General features: G+C 48.2%; 1 protein-coding gene across 1 annotated transcript in view; it reads left to right on the top strand.

Annotated features, from left to right (window-relative positions):
* Window positions 1–16,488, top strand: part of LOC149325863 (uncharacterized) — a 267,673-nt gene that overhangs the window by 113,122 nt on the left and 138,063 nt on the right. Inside the window, exon 8 of the mRNA XM_089562465.1 lies at window positions 351–465. Within this exon, the coding sequence (XP_089418591.1) occupies window positions 351–465 (115 nt within the window). The remainder of the gene's footprint in view (window positions 1–350; window positions 466–16,488) is intronic.

Raw genomic sequence — 16,488 nt, 5'->3', positions numbered from 1 at the left:
ACCTTGATTTTATTTTTAATAAAAAACTTCTACTGCTACTGTCGGGCTGAGAAGATGCGCACTTTAGGGCATAGGTAACGCGCAGCTAAAAATTAATCGTGCGCTGCTTTCTTGGTTCGCCTGTGCACCAGCGCCCGTGTTCCAAATAAAGTGTATATATCCTAAAGTAGCGGCTCTTCTCTCTGTTTCTGCCCGTGTCATGGCTGCTTTAACGATAACAGCTGAACCATACTGTTCAAACGGCAGCCTTTGTCGTTCACCACAGTTGCATGTTTAGAATAGCCGTTCTGGCGTATGTCACTCAAAAATCCTGAATTAACATCCCCAACCGGCATGCCTTTCCTCTGCAGATCTGCCTGGAGGAGTGCCAGATGAACATCACGCGCAGCATATGCCGGTGCATCGACCAGGGCTACGCCTTCCGCAACAGGGTCAACGACTCCGGCTGCACAGCCAGGGAGATGGGTCCGTGCTTCGTTGCCCTCCTGCTGCGGCCGCCCAGTATTATTACATTGCTACACTTCAGTAGGAATCGGGGCTTAAGCTTGCGCCAAGGCTTGTTGCTCCCCTTCTCCGCACTTGTTGAATAGCGCGCCCGCCCCCTGAACATTGGCAGAGGGGAAGGAATGAAGAAACTTGGATGTGTCCGGGTTGGAGCGCTTTGTCCGGGGCCTCATGGGTGTCGACCATGAGGTCGGCACATGCCAGTCATATCTGTTCAGCGGCATGAGACGGCTTCGGAAGGATTATAAATTAGGAAGAGGGCACAAACGTATCGGCACAGAGAGTAGGGAGCAGGTAAGAGTAGAGAAGAGGAGTAGGAAAAGTGTTTGTATGCAAGGGCCGAAAAAAACAGGAGCGTATCGGCAAGGAAGAGCAGGGTGCGTGGTAGGGGGATAGAGCTGCCGTGTATGTTGCAGGTACGCAAGGTATGTGGAATAATAGCGAGGCAGAGAAGGAGTTGGTCCAGTCACCTTTCTGAGTCCCGATAGTAGAGCTCTCGGGAGACAGAGCTCTAATTCCCAGGTGCGTCAGCATGGCCAGGAGCCCAGGCAAGCTGGCAGCTCATGCCTCTGTTGTGAAGGGCGGGGCCAAGTAGCGGTGCTGGTTAAGAGTGTCAGCTATTGCGATGACAGTTGCGGCCCGCTAACTGTGAATGAATGTGGATTGTTGTGAATTTTTATTTTTCTTGTTGCCGTCCTCTCGTTGTCCAAATCTGTGGTTACAACGTCTGCCCTCATCAACTGCAATGCTTCGCTCTCTTTAGGAAACTGCTTTTCGTGTCTGAGACGCATGAACGTTACTTTAGTTTTGTGCATATCGATTTTTGGTCCAACCGTCCTGTCTTGTCTAGGTGCTCAACCATGCTCAGCAACTACTTTAATGAGTTCCTCAGTTAGGCAATATGTCATGAGCGAATGAAGATTACGAAGTATTCTCCGTAAGTTTTCAGCGCTTCAACATCAACTTTTGTTAAATACATTCGTAAACACGTGGTTGATGGTAGTGGAGACATCGTGTCCTTTGGTCTGTCGCCCTTCCTGAACACTGTTTTATCACTCTCCCTGGGAAGTATGCGTGCAGTGCTCAGCCGCTATAAGCCACATAAAAAGAAGCCATTATTGCCCAAACTTGTGCCCGCAAGAAATGAACAAACTCTGCGGCAGCGATAGCAACAAACGTGCTCGGCGTTCATCGAACAGCAGAATCGCCACCTGTTTTGGCGGCCCTCAGTTTAGAGCTGAAGAAGTAGCAACAAGATAAGGTGCTGAAGGAAACTACAACTATCTAACATTTTTATTTATTTATACACGTACCTACATTTGCCTGCACGAGAACTATAGTAAGTGGGTGTTATGTAAAGTGCTCATTGCTTTGGCGCCAAGGAACACTATGTAGAAAAGAGAAAGCAGTAATAATTGAAATACCGCGGCATGGACATCAGTGCAACACAAACACAAAATGATGGCGTAAGAGGACACTTAAAAAAACGGTAATATTACTGGTGGTCGAAAATTCCGGAGCCCTCCACTACGGCGTCTCTCATAGCCTTAGTCGCTTTGCGACGTTAAACCCCATAAACCAAACCAAACCAAAAATCAAAAACATGGCAAGGGGCAGGGGTGGTTCGCACAACAATTAAGATACAGGTCCGGGAAAATAGACTTGAACAAGGGCAGCCTTTAACGCTCCTGTGAGTTCTGAATCTGATGCAGCCACAGCTTCGACCCGGAGGACATGATTCCATAAACTGATTGTGCGTGGAAAAACAATGAATCTGAAAAAACTGAGGCGCGCGCTAATGTTTCTTTAATCTTGTTCGGGTGATCTCACTGCTGTGATATGTACTTAGGCCGGAAAAGATAGGCGTCCTTATTCTCTGCAGGGCGATTGTATAGCATGTATGATAAAAAATCGCGCCGAAAAAATTGCCATCATGAAGAAAGAAGAGGCCATCCGAAGGTCGTTTTGATACAAGTAATACGGCGTTCAAAATGAGTAGGTGTGGGGGACAAAACACACTGGCCGGTTTTGAATATATTCTGATTTGTTCACAGCGCAGAAACAAGTTAGATACAACAGTTCGCTGATGTCTTGAGGGCTGTGCTCGAATTTTCTTCTTATTAAATTCGAAGAGCAACCTGCCTTCAGTGTTAATCTTTCTACATGGCAGTTCCCTGACACATCTCAGCCAAAATAATAAATCTGTGTATTGTTTCTGACTTACCACAGAAATAATTTCGTTGTCTAAAAAGTTCTGAGTATTTTCCTTTATATGTTTTTGAGTGACATGAATATGTTTCATTTCGAAACGTATACATTCATACGCCATGTTTGACATCAAGGTAAAATTCTGGTCAGCACATTTTCGGAATCATGCTTAATTTGGAATTCATGTCGGAATCATGCTTAATTTCTCATACAAAGCAGAGTCATCTGCCTAAAATCGTATTCCAGATAAGTGTCGTTCACATCTGGAGCCACAAAGTGATAAATCCACTTCCCGACGGCTTTGAGCATAAAGTTTGCAAAGCTTCATGTCATTACCCGGTGGTTAAATAAGCATCCACCGGATGATTAAAAGTAAACGAAAGGGGCCGCTAGTAAACACTGAAACGGCAAACACTAGCCTAAATCAGTGCGTATGTTAAGACAACAAATTTACACGATGAAAATGCACAGAGTAGTATATATTAGCGCGCGTAACAGTTTCAGGCACATCACCTGCACCACTTCTCAGCGAGCGTGGCGCCGCTGCGATGCTGTCACTCTATCGGGAACAACTTTATTGTACAGTGCATCTATTCGTCTAAGTACCTTGTAAAGTCAGAAATAATGCTTTAAAAGCACGCTGAAATGATTTTTAACAATTGCAGCTCACAATCGAATTGGGCGACCACTCATCGCGCGTTCGAAGCTGCCCCTGCCCCGCTGACGTAAAGTCCGGGACAGCCATCTCAGCTGGCATGGCGAAGTGACGTGGACGGAATAAGGGGTGGCGGGTGCAGTCCCGGCCGCTTTTCATGATTTTTTTTTCTCTGACAAATTGGCATGTATGAGTTAAAATGAAGAGGAGGAGCATCAATGTTTCTCGGCAGTATGTACGGTTCTAATGAAGGCAGTAGAAAAATTTACTTCGGGGCGGCGATTACTGACAGAATAGCGACAACTCGTGCCCTTTTCCTAACCTTAGTAAATATCTGTTTGTAGTCTCTTTAACAGTTTTTCACTAAGTCCTCGACGGCGAACTGCAGTTCACAACCCGACTGTCACCTGGCTTGTACGCCGCCAAGTGTCGTCGTAGTTTGTAGCGTTATGCTTCAGCGAGCTGTTGGTCCTTGTTCCTTAGTCGAGGTTCCTCAGCACGCGGAAGGTTTGCGGCGACGTATAGGTTGTCTTCTTCGGTGGCGTTTGGGAACATAGCGTTGGGGACCACCGCTGCCTCCCTACCTCGGACGCACCGAAAAGGACCTGGGAGGTTTCTGCACTGTCGTGTCGCAAGTGCAGACGGCATAGCGGAGGACGACATCACATACCTTGTGTTCCGCGTCGGCACAGATAGGAAGTATGTCTACGATGATCTCGTTTAAGCGCTCTGTAAGGCTGTTTGTCTGTGGATGGGGTGCAGTTGTCCTCCGAGGGCTCTTGTGACTGTACCACAGGATGGCTTGCGTCGGCTGGGCTTTGAATGTCGTTCTCCAGCAGGATGCATTTCCCAAAGCTTTTTCCGACTTATACTGGAATTAATATTGGTTAATTGGACTTATACTAGCTAATTGGAAAAGATTTTACTTCAGCACAGTGTTTCAAATAGTCTTTCACAGCTGTTCACAGCTGTTTTCTCTAGGCCGCCGCGGTGGCTCAGTGGCTATGGTGCTCGGCTGCTGGCCCGAAAGACGCGGGTTCGATCCCGGCCGCGGCGGTTGAATTTCTTTGGAGGAGAAATTCGAGGCCCGTGTACTGTGCGATGTCAGTGCACGTTAAAGAACCCCAGGTGGTCGAAATTACCGGAGCCCTCCACTACGGCGTCTCTCATAGCCTTAGTCGCTTTGGGACGTTAAACCCCATAAGCCAACCAACCAACAGCTGTTTTCTATTTACTTTGTTTACTTTGGCATACTGGAAACCTACTGGGTAATTCCCAGAGTGGGTGTGAAAAATCACAGTGTTCAACAAGGTACACAAACTGGTAAATACACGCCGCCGCGGGGGCACAGTGGCTATAGTGCTTGACTGCTGAACCGAACGACACGGGTTCGATCCCGACCGCGGCTGTCGCATTTCGATCGAGGCGAACTGCTAGAGGCCCGCGTACACTTATGTACTGTTATGTGTGCGATGTCAGTGCCTGTAAAAGAGCCCCGAGTGATCTAAATCATCCGGAGCCTTCCACTACGTAGTTCCTGATAGCCTGAGTCGCTTTCGAACGTTAGGCGTAATAAACGAAAAATCAAACAATGACAAATACGTTTTAAGGTTTATGGGCTTTTGCCGACCCAATCAGGCTATGAGACGCCGTAGTGAAAGGTTCAGGATGTTTCGACTACCTGGGATTCTTTAACGCGCACTGATATCTCAAAGTATACGGGCCTCTAGAATTTTGCCTCCATTCGGTGAGCGGTGCAGCGCCGTAAGCACTGAGACACCCCGGCGGCTTTATGCAAATAAAAGAGACAATATGAACAATACAAACTGAATGCTAGAAAAAGGCCCAACCAATTAGGTAGCCGTTAATAGCAAGTTCAAAGGAAGAGAATGAGCAGGACGGGGAATTTCATCCAGCAAGAAAATGTATCCAGTAGTGTCTACACGGTAAAAAGAAGACTCGATGTTTAGGTGATGTAGACTTCTAGTTTTACATCGTCTAGAAGGAATCGAGTAATTACTCGAAGAAATATGGCAAGGGAGAGCTACTAATGGAATGCACAAACTTTAGAGTCTGAGTGTGTCAAAGAGAACAATACCACAAAAGAAGAGACGGTAGAGAATATTGTTCTCGCGGTTCCTCCGCGTCAGTCGAATTGATGGAACCTATAATTTTTTTTCTTAGCACCCTCCGCTGCGTCGCAGGTCTGACCACCGCCTTGGTCAGTTCCTCCACAGCTGCTGGGGACGGAGGGCCGAGTTTTAATCGGTTTCTTCATAGAAAGTGTCGGCTCAGGGGTTAGGTTTTTAGGATTTAGGGGTTAGGAGTGGATTCCAAGAGAAGGCAAGCGTAGCAGGGGGCGGCAGAAAGTTAGGTTGGCGGATGAGATTCAAAAGTTTGCGGGGATACGGTGGCCACAACTGGCAAAGGGCCGGGCTAATTTGAGAGACATGGGAGAGGCCTTTGCCCTGCAGTGGCCGTAGTAATGATGATGATGATGATGATAATATTTCATTTTTCCAACCTCCTGGATGGATGGATGGATGGATGGATGGATGGACGGACGGACGGACGGACGGACGGACGGACGGACGGACGGACGGACGGACGGACGGACGGACGGACGGACGGACGGACGGACGGACGGATGGGCGGATGGGCGGATGGACGGATGGACGGATGGACGGACGGACGAGGCAGTGAAACGGGGCACTGGAGGTTGATACTATGCTTGACTGTGCTGTAAATTGTTACTAAAATTCGCCATTTTTCTTTAAATACGTTTTCCTACACTTCTAACCTTATGTAACCTCTCTTCTTTTGAGTCATCAATCTTCCAATCGCTTTTTGCTAACTTCCAACTCAAATTTATTCACATGAACGTTGTTATTTCTTAACTCTAGAGCCTCAGGAAGACTCACTGTGCCTGCATCGTCATCCGGATTGATACCATCATATTTGAGTATGAGCTGTTAAGTGGTTTCTACAGATTCACCACACCCAGCACATGCATGAGTCGTTATCTTCTCTAAAATTCTTTTTGTAGGAGCGCGTTCTAGGACACACTGACCTAGGTTCAAAGAGTAGGGTTATCTTGAGTTATCTCTTGAGCTATCTAAGAAGGATTCCTTCCTGGTCTGCCTTTTCCAGCATCGATATAGTTCTACACTGTGCTTTTTTCCCTTTGAATTAATCGGATTTTTTTCTTCCGCGTTTTTACCTGTCGTTTCAGTCATTTTCTTTCTCCGTCCTCGTGTCCGGCCTACTTACTGGTTAGCATCCTAGTTCTTTTCCGCCACTCTGAGTCAACGCTCTTTCTGTATAAGTATTTAAATACGTTAGCTGCCCACCTGTTAACGTCCAGTTTCCTCAGGCGTTCTTCATGCAGTATCTTACTCTGAGCTTCCTGTGCTTCGAATGATTCCCAGCCCATATCCCGCTGTACTGCCTCGTTTGTGGTTTTGCAGTGGGCTCTTAGTACTAATCTTCCAAAAGCCCTCGGATTCACTTCTAATCTCGACTGAACTTCCGCCCTTATGCACAGAACCACGCTCTAGAAAGTGAGCACAGATACCATGATTCCTTTCCAGATACCTCTCAGTACTTCATATTTGTTGTACCATCAAAATGCTCTCTGTTTTATTATCCCGGCATCACTTCGCCGTTTTGTTCTAACAGACTGTTCATGCTATTTTGTGTATATTCGCCCTTCGTTTAGCCCTATCCCGTATCTGTATTCGGCTACTTTGGGTATTACGTGGCCTTTTATTGTAAGCACCTTATCAGTTGCATCGTTGAAAACCACCACAGCTGACTTAGTTGCGCTAAAAGTTTAAAACTGAAACCTAGAGCGTCTCGGTCGTCTCCACAACAATTAACCAGAGTTTACAAATCTTCCTGGCTATCTTCTAAAAGGACAAATCATCTGCGTACATCAAGCCCGAGAGCGGTTGCTCTACGACCTTTCAGCCTAGATTGTACGACAGATTACAACCTAGATTACTTCTTTGTAGCCTTCTTTCCATATTTACCTTATAAATTATGATTAGCAGCGGTGAGAGAGGACAACCATGTCTTAATCCTTTTTGTACCTTGACAGATGTTGTACAATTTATCCCTTCCCATGTAATTTCTGGTTTATTCTCTCGGTATATTTCTTAAGAAAATCAATTACCTCATGACCGATACCCTAATTTTTAAATATGTTCCACGGGAGTTTCCTGTTCACGTTGCTGTATGCACCGCTTATGTCCAGGAAGGCTAAATAGAGAGGTCTGTTTTCCGCCTGAGCTATTTCTACGCATTTGGTAAGCACGAACAGGCTATCATCTAAGCGCCCACCCCTTCTGAACCCATTCTGAAGTTCTCCGAGTATCCTATTACCTACCCATAGCTGCATTTTTGATTTCACCGCCTGCATATCCAGCCTGTATATAACAGATGTTATCGTAATCTGACGGAAGGATTTTATGTTCATCTTATCTCCTTTCCCTTTATAAATCAAATTCATTTTACTCTGTCTCCAGCTGTGCGGAACTGGCTTATTTGATATAACTGTCTGCAATTCTTTTGTCAGCGTTTTCTTGCTTCTTGGGCCAAGTTCATTAATCATCTTAATTGGAATTTTTTTTATTCCTGCGGATGTAATTGCAGGAATATTCGCTTACGCCTTTTTACAGTTATGACTGGTCAGTTCTAAGCTGTTTTCCATTGTGCTGTCCTGTGTTGCTCCCTCATTTTGGGAGTTCACCCCACCTTCGTTTCTAAATGACTTACATATAACTTACGTAATGTAGTTAAGAGCGTCGTCTCTCTCTAAACATTTTGCCTCATCATCTTGAATCTGTTCCTCTTTTCTTTGATTCGTTTTGCCCATCTAGCTTATATGGTTCCAGAATTTTCTTGGTAACGTTTTAGCTGCTTCGCGAACTTGTCGATTACCTTCACCTGATGTTTCTTTTGTCAGTAAGATACCGATTTTTGGCCTATTTCCTCTTGAGATAACTCCACTCTCTTTGATTCTCTGTGTTCCCTTGAAGCCACCCACTGTAGTTCGATGGCCACCTCAATTTTCTTCTTCCCCCAGCTTCCTGGCTTCCTGTTTCCTCCCCAGCAGCTTGCTTCTGTTATTTGTTTCATTTTTATCCTGATAAGTGGATACAAGTGATTATAATCCAACTTTTTCGTCGGGCGTTTTTCTCTTGCTTCCTCTATGCCGGCTGCCATTAGCGCTATTTGTTCCTGGATTAATTTTCTTTCTCTCGTTTTTATTTGAAGGAATGTAATACACATTGACTCAGGAGGCAACAGCAAAAGTCCCGGATGAGGCCTGACTAGGCTCTGACCCCCCCCCCCCCCCCCCTGACAGCCTTGGAAACACATGTGTACATATTGTAATGGGCTTTTCGGGTACAACGCACAAAGCACAGCTCGACACAAAGCACAAAGCGCGGAACGGCGTTCACCGACAGGCACTGGTTCCAACGGCACCAACAGGAAGCGCGCGCTCGCCGAGAGCAGTCCCGCTGCCGCGCGGGCACTTCTTCTTCATCACAATGGCCCCCGGCGAAGGAGGAGCCATCCTGGCTACTCACGGCGTGGTACACATCACGGGTTCGTGGTAGGGCTTGAGGCGGCTGATGTGAACGGTTTCACGGCCACGGCGGCGGTGGTCAGAGGAGGGTGTCAAAGGTTCCACAACGTAGTTCACGGGGGAACTCTGACAGACAACACGGTAGGGGCCGTGATATTTGGTGAGGAACTTGGACGACAGGCCAGGAGGACCAGAAGGGACCCAGAGCCAAACAAGGGAGCCGGCGGGTAGGTGGGCAAAGGGTTGACCAGAATCACGCCGTTCTTTCTGACGATGTTGGTCGTCAGACGTGAGGGATCGGGATAGTTGGCGGCATTCTTCGGCGTACTTGGCGATTTCAGAAGCAGGCGAGCAGTCAGATGCGTCAGGATGGTAGGGGAGAATGGTGTCAATCAAGCAGGTAGGTTCGCGTCCATAAAGGAGGAAGAATGGCGAAAACCCTGTAGTAGACTGGATGGCGGTATTGTATGCGTACGTCACAAATGGGAGTACGAGGTCCCAGTTAGAGTGGTCGGGAGTGACATACATAGTGAGCATGTCACCGAGCGTCCGATTAAACCTTTCTGACGGCCCGTTCGTATGAGGATGGTACGCCGTGCTTGTTCTGTGAACTACGCGACATTCTTGTAGAAGCGCCTGAACAACGTCGGATAAAAACACGCGGCCGCGATCGCTGAGAAGCTCGCGGGGAGCACCGTGGCGAAGAACGATGTTGCGAAGAATGAAGAAAGCGACTTCTCTGGCTGTAGCCGTCGAAAGAGCGGACGTCTCGGCATAGCGCGTAAGATGGTCGACAGCGACGAGAATCCAGCGGTGACCAGAAGTAGAAGGCGGCAGAGGCCCATAAAGGTAGATGCCCACACGATCAAACGGACGGGCAGGACAAGGTAAAGGCTGCAATGGCCCGGAAAGGCGCTGCGGTGGTGACTTGCGGCGTTGCCAGTCAAGGCATGAGCGAATATACTTTCGTAGAAAGGTATACATGCCGCGCCAGTAGTACCGGTGCCGAAGGCGCGTGTACGTTTTTAAGAGACCAGCATGGGCGTTCTGGGGTTCGGCATGAAAAGATGCGCAGACTTCAGCACGTAAGTGGCGAGGTATGACAAGCAGCCATTTTCGACCATCTGGCATGTAATTCCGGCGATAAAGAAGACCGTCTTGCAAAGTGAAATGGCGGGCTTGACGTCGAAGCGAGCGGGAGGGCGCTGACGTAGTGCGGGCGGAGAGGATGTGCACGAGAGAGGTTATCCAGGCGTCTTTGCGCTGCTCCAGATGCATGTTTGGAGGGCGTAACGAAGAGAGCACGGGGCCAATGCTAGAGATTGTCGCATCGTTGGCAAGTAGCGGTGAGCGGGAGAGGGCATCGGCGTTAGAGTGCTTGCGTCCGGAACGGTAGATGACTCGAATGTCGTACTCCTGAAGTCGCAGTGCCCAACGACCAAGTCGGCCGGATGGATCCTTCAAGGACGACAGCCAGCATAAAGCATGGTGGTCGGTGACTACGTCGAAGGGGCGGCCGTAGAGATATGGTCGAAATTTGGTTATTGCCCACAAAATGGCCAAACATTCTTTTTCGGACACGGAGTAATTGATCTCGGCTTTAGAAAGTGTGCGGCTGGCATAGGCGACGACATATTCATGAAACCCAGGCTTCCGTTGTGCCAGCACAGCACCAATGCCAATGCCACTAGCATCCGTGTGGATCTCGGTTGGAGCGTCCGGGTCGTAATGGCGAAGTATGGGTGGTGAAGTAAGGAGCCGGCGCATTGTAGCGAAAGCATCATCACATTTGGAGCACCACGACGACAAGGAATTTTGGGCTTGAAGTCGCGTCAAAGGTGAAATGATGGTGGCGAAATTCCGGATGAAGCGGCGAAAATATGAGCATAGACCGATGAAACTCCGCAGTTCTTTGGGCGTGGACGGCTTCGGAAATTCGGCGACCGCACGAAGTTTTGCGGGATCCGGAAGGATGCCGTGTTTAGAGACGACGTGACCGAGGATGGTCAGTTGGCGAGCTCCGAAATGGCACTTTTTCAAATTCAATTGCAGCCCTGCGGTGGTGAGACAAGTGAGCACTTGGCGCAGGCGAGTCAGATGCGTCGAAAAGTCGCCCGAAAACACGACGACGTCGTCAAGGTAGCAGAGGCACGTCTTCCAGCGTAGGCCCCGCAGGACATTGTCCATCATTCTTTCGAATGTAGCAGGGGCATTGCAAAGCCCAAATGGCATGACGTTAAACTCATATAACCCATCAGGCGTGACGAATGCTGTTTTTGCGCGATCATCGTCGGCCATGGGTATTTGCCAATAACCAGATCTCAGATCGAGTGACGAAAAAAATTCTGCTCCTTGTAGGCAATCGAGGGCGTCATCTATGCGCGGCAGAGGATAAACGTCTTTCCGGGTTACAGTGTTCAGCCGTCGATAATCCACGCAAAATCGGATAGAGCCGTCTTTCTTTCGAACGAGAACGACCGGGGAAAACCATGGGCTCTTCGAGAGCTGTATAATCCCGCGCTCCAGCATGTCGTCCACTTGCTCGGTGATGACGCGACGCTCCGAAGCTGACACGCGATATGGTCGCTGGCGCAGAGGAGGATGGGTGCCAGTATCGATGGTATGGGTGACAGCGGAAGCACGGCCGAGTGGAGTTTGGCACGCATCAAAAGACGAACGAAATTCGCACAAAAGGGCGAACAGCTGGTCACGGCAGGCCGAATGAAGGTCTCCATCGATAGCACTGTACAGAACATCAGAGGGTGGTCGGTGTGACAGGGGAGCCGGAGTGAGAGCATCGAGCGACGGTGTAGGAGCGGCCTGGGCGTCGTAAACGACTTGTAGAAGTTCAGCCGATGCTACGTAACCAATGCATTCACCACGAAGCAGAGTCAAAGGAGTGGGCAGATGATTGCTGATGAGCATGGTTGCGGTGCCAGAAGTCATTGTGAGGACAGCGAAGGGAAGCGGTAGGTTCCTGCGGCGAACAAACAATCCCGAGGGAGTACAGAGTACAGCTGTGTCGGGCGGATCGGCTGGAGAGATACAGGACAGGGAGACTACAACGGACGAGGAAGCAGGAAGTTCGACATCATGGGAAAGGAGAAGTTTGTCCGGATACTCAGCGGTTTCGGCAGTGGAGTCGTCGGGTAGGACAGAGAGTGTGACTTCAGCACGGGCGCAGTCGACGACAGCAGAGTGGTCCGAAAGAAAGTCCCACCCAAGAATGACGTCATGCGAGCAGGAGGAGAGTACCACCAACTCAATTGCGTAGATGACGTCTTGGATAGCAACTCGTGCAGTGCAAGCGGCGAGCGGCTGAATTTGCTGGGCGTCAGCAGTACGCAGTAAAATACCAGGGAATGGCGTCAGAACTTTCTTGATGCGGCGGCAAAATTTCGCGTCTATAACTGATACGGCTGCTCCGGTGTCTATCAAGGCACACGTCGCAACACCGTCTACTACTACATCAACGACATTGGCGGGGGACGTCAGAGGCCTTGTAAAGTTCGCCGAAGGCGCAGCTCTTGCCTCGTGAACTGCGCTCACTAGTTTTCCGCTTCACTGGGGCTGGCGCGGCGGCGCATCGGAGAGATGGAACGGCGCCGCGGAGAATGGGAGCGGTGCGGCGTTGCGGACTGGTTGTCGGTGGTGAACGCAGATGGTGGCGAACTAGGCTGCATGCGGTACCGCTGCGTGTGAGGTCCGTATGCTGAGTGCGTCATGACGTCAGTAGGCGGATAATAAGAGTAATTGCGGCAGTAGCGAGCGACATGTCCGGCAATGCCACAGGCAAAACAAATGGGCCTGTTGTCCCGAGTGCGCCATGGGCGACCGTAGGGGAGGGGGGCCGACGCCATGTGCGGCAACGATGGTGGGGCGGGAACCCGATACGGCCAGACAGGTCGTGGTGCCAAGGGCGGCGGAGCTGCTGTGGCGTCGGAGAAATTGCCCGTGGTATGAGGAGCCGGGCGGGACAGGACGGCGGCGTAGGTAAGCGGGGCAGCCACTGCCTGCTGGGGGACTGGTGGCACGGCATCCGCGATCTGCAGGGCGTCTGCGACCTGTGCCTGGATGTTCTGCTGTAAGGCCGGTGGAAGTGCTGGTGACGGAGCTGGGGGCGCATGCACGAGCGCGAGTTGACGTGCAACTTCCTCACGGATAAACCGCTTCACCTCTTGCATGAACTGGGGTTCTCCAGCGACCATGGCATCCGCAGATAGTACCTCGGCCTGCCGCATAGGGCGACGAGCGAGGACGCGTTGCTTGCGCAGCTCCTCGTAGCTCTGGCACAAGCTGATGACGGAGGCAACGGTGTCCGGCTGCCTGGCAAGAAGCATCTGAAAGGCGTCCTCGTCGATGCCTTTCATAATGTGCTGGATCTTATCGGCTTCAGTCATCTCAGAATTGACGCGCTTGCACAGGTCTACGACGTCTTCCACGTAGCTGGTGAACGTCTCACCTGGCTGCTGCGACCGCTCACGCAAGCGCTGCTCAGCGCGGAGCTTGCGCACGCCAGGACGGCCAAATACCTCGGCAAAGCTCGTTTTGAAAGCCGACCAGGTGGTTATGTCTGCTTCATGGTTGCGGGACCACAGGTTGGCGACGTCAACAAGGTAGAAAATAACGTTGTTAAGCTTCATGGTATCGTCCCAGCGGTTGTGCGTGCTTACCCGCTCGTAGAACGCCAGCCAATCTTCGACATCACTGTCACCTGTGCCGCTGAAGACAGCTTGGTCTCGCTGCCGAGGCATGCCAGCGCAGATAACAGGTGCTGGCGGTACCGATGGCGGCGGCGGTGGCGGCGGGGCTGTGTCTCTCGGCATTTGGGTGGTAACGGTGCCGTTCCTCAGCTCCAGGACGGGATCAGAGTCCACCTCCACCACTTGTAATGGGCTTTTCGGGTACAACGCACAAAGCACAGCTCGACACAAAGCACAAAGCGCGGAACGGCGTTCACCGACAGGCACTGGTTCCAACGGCACCAACAGGAAGCGCGCGCTCGCCGAGAGCAGTCCCGCTGCCGCGCGGGCACTTCTTCTTCATCACAATATAATTAAACGTCATATGCGGACCCAAGTACTACAAATCAATACAAATACAGTAAGATACACACCGTCTTTGGTTAAACTACTCTAATCTCTCTGTAGAACGAAAAGCAAAATAACATTTGAATTGTAATATTAAAAATGCAATGTCTTACCTACAGCATTAAGTTTATCAGTATGTGAAAAAAATGTTTCACCAACAAAAATTGATAATGTGGAATGCAATCTAGTGTACATAAGTAATGAAATATGGTCTACATATTGCACGATGGTATACAACAAATTTGCAGGTTAATAGCACCAAGTGTTGGCTCAATATTTCAACCCATGCACCACCTGCTCAGAAAAAAATATTGTTTTAACTTGCTTTTTGAATTGAAGTGGAGAGATTATAGAACTTAATAAGTTTAATATTTCAGCATACTTCTTGAAGAGTTGCGGTATTTGTGATGATAAGCTCTGTAAGCCATAATTGGTACATGATCTGGCCTTAACTATATCGCTCTGTCTTAGTTCATAAGGGGACTGTTTAGCACCACCGTTTTGTTGAAATTTCGTTATATCTGCACGGTATTGGAGCAGCGCTCATAGAGATAGTTTTTATTTAAACAGTTGTTTTCTCTGAAGTATGCTACATCTGGTCAAATATGGGGCAGTGCTTTCCGTGTATGGCATGTTTCCAATCGCCCGCATAGATCGTTTTTGTAATGATGATAGGCATTTCACATTTGTCTCGGTTGTCGTTGACCACACCAGAGAACAATAAATGAGACGCGACTGGACAAGTGCACAGTATATTTTACGCAAAGCATCAGACGGTAGAAATGATCTTATTTTATTCAGTAAGCCAATTGCTCTATATACATCTGCTCTTATGGCGTGAACGTGTGGGGACCATGACAGGTTTTCATGGAACATGATTCCAAAGAATCGGATCGTTGATGTGTGTTGAATAGATAGTCCCTGAAATTCTAGTGGTAAGTGTGGAAAATTTGTTGGCTCTGTCGACCTAAGCAATAAATATTTTGTTTTTTTCCGTATTCAGTTGCATTCAATTAGAGTTAAGCATGTATTTAAATTTCTAAGCCGACTATTAGCTTCCGCGCACAGTTCATAAATGTTATTCTCTAAGAAAAATACGTTTGTATCATCACAGTACAAAACCACTTTTTTGTGCACTTCAGTATTAACAATATCATTAATGTATAGCAGAAATAATACAGCTCCAATAATAGACCCCTGGCGTACTCCATATTGAATAGTTTCCTTTTCCGATTCGGCTTTCATTATAATTGTGAATTGTGATCTCGAAGTTAAATAGCTCTTTATTAGAGAAGGTGCTAACTCGCGGATAGCGTAATAAGGAAGTTTACGCAAAAGAAGCTCGTGTTGCACGCAGTCAAGCGCCTTACGGATGTAAGATACCTAGTGTGAACAGTTTTTTTTTTCAGTGTTATCAAGAATTCCTTCTTTAATTCCAAGAGGGCCTGCTTCCATCGATCTATTTTTGTAGAAGCCGTACTGCTCCTTCGTTATTATGTTGTGTGTACGTAGAAAACTGGTTACCCTATTGTTAATGATGTGTTCTGCTATCTTAGAGGAGATAGAGAGGATTGATATCGGCCTGCAGTTATTTAAATCATCAAAAGACCGTCCTTTATGAATGGCTGTGGCTCCTGCTATCTACATTTTGTTTGGAAACTCGCCTGTTGTCATGATAAGGTTACAGATGTGTGGTTACAGATGTGTGCGAGTAGAACTGCTACAACACCACTCACAGATTTGAATGGTTTTGGCTTTGGTTTTGGCTCAGAGTATATTTTTGCAAGAGCTCTTCATTTGATCGAGTTGATGGATTTCCAGGCAGAAAACAAAATCTTGGGAATTGTCAGTTAGGGTTGATTTTAAAGCACACGCTTTGACATCCTCAAAATCAAAACTCGTGACACAGAGGTCAAGTGTCGTTTCCGCGGTCAATGTTACTCTTGTTGGTACACTGATTACATTGCAGCAAATATATGCGTCTAAAATTTCTTTGAAATCTTTGTACTTTGGGTTATCAGGGTTTACACTGATGTTGAGACCACCAGCCATAAGAGTTTGAAGATTTAGTTCACAACCTATTCTAGCAACCTTTCTGTAAAGGATAAGAAATCATTGAAACAAGCACATGGGGGTCTTTATACAGCAGAAAACAATATATCTGAGCACTCTACGGTTATACATTCATGACTCTCTCCTATTACCTGAAATTCTGGAATTATTTTATACTGCGAACCAGAGCGGACATAGATACACACACCTCCGCCCCGTTTTCCTGAACGAGAAGCTAAGGCACAGTCGTATCCATAAAGTGGTAGATATTCCACCTCGGATGAGAACCATGTTTCAGTTGAACAAATCACATCAAAAGAGTGATTCATAGTACACAGAAGCATCTGAAATTCATCAATCTGATACATAAACTTCTCGCATTTAAG

This window comes from Amblyomma mixtum, chromosome 10 (genome assembly GCF_055824585.1).
Source record: "Amblyomma mixtum isolate Tamu chromosome 10, ASM5582458v1, whole genome shotgun sequence".
Lineage (NCBI taxonomy): Eukaryota > Metazoa > Arthropoda > Arachnida > Ixodida > Ixodidae > Amblyomma > Amblyomma mixtum.
Note: the sequence above shows the minus strand (reverse complement) of the source record. Positions and strands in the feature narration are given on the sequence as shown.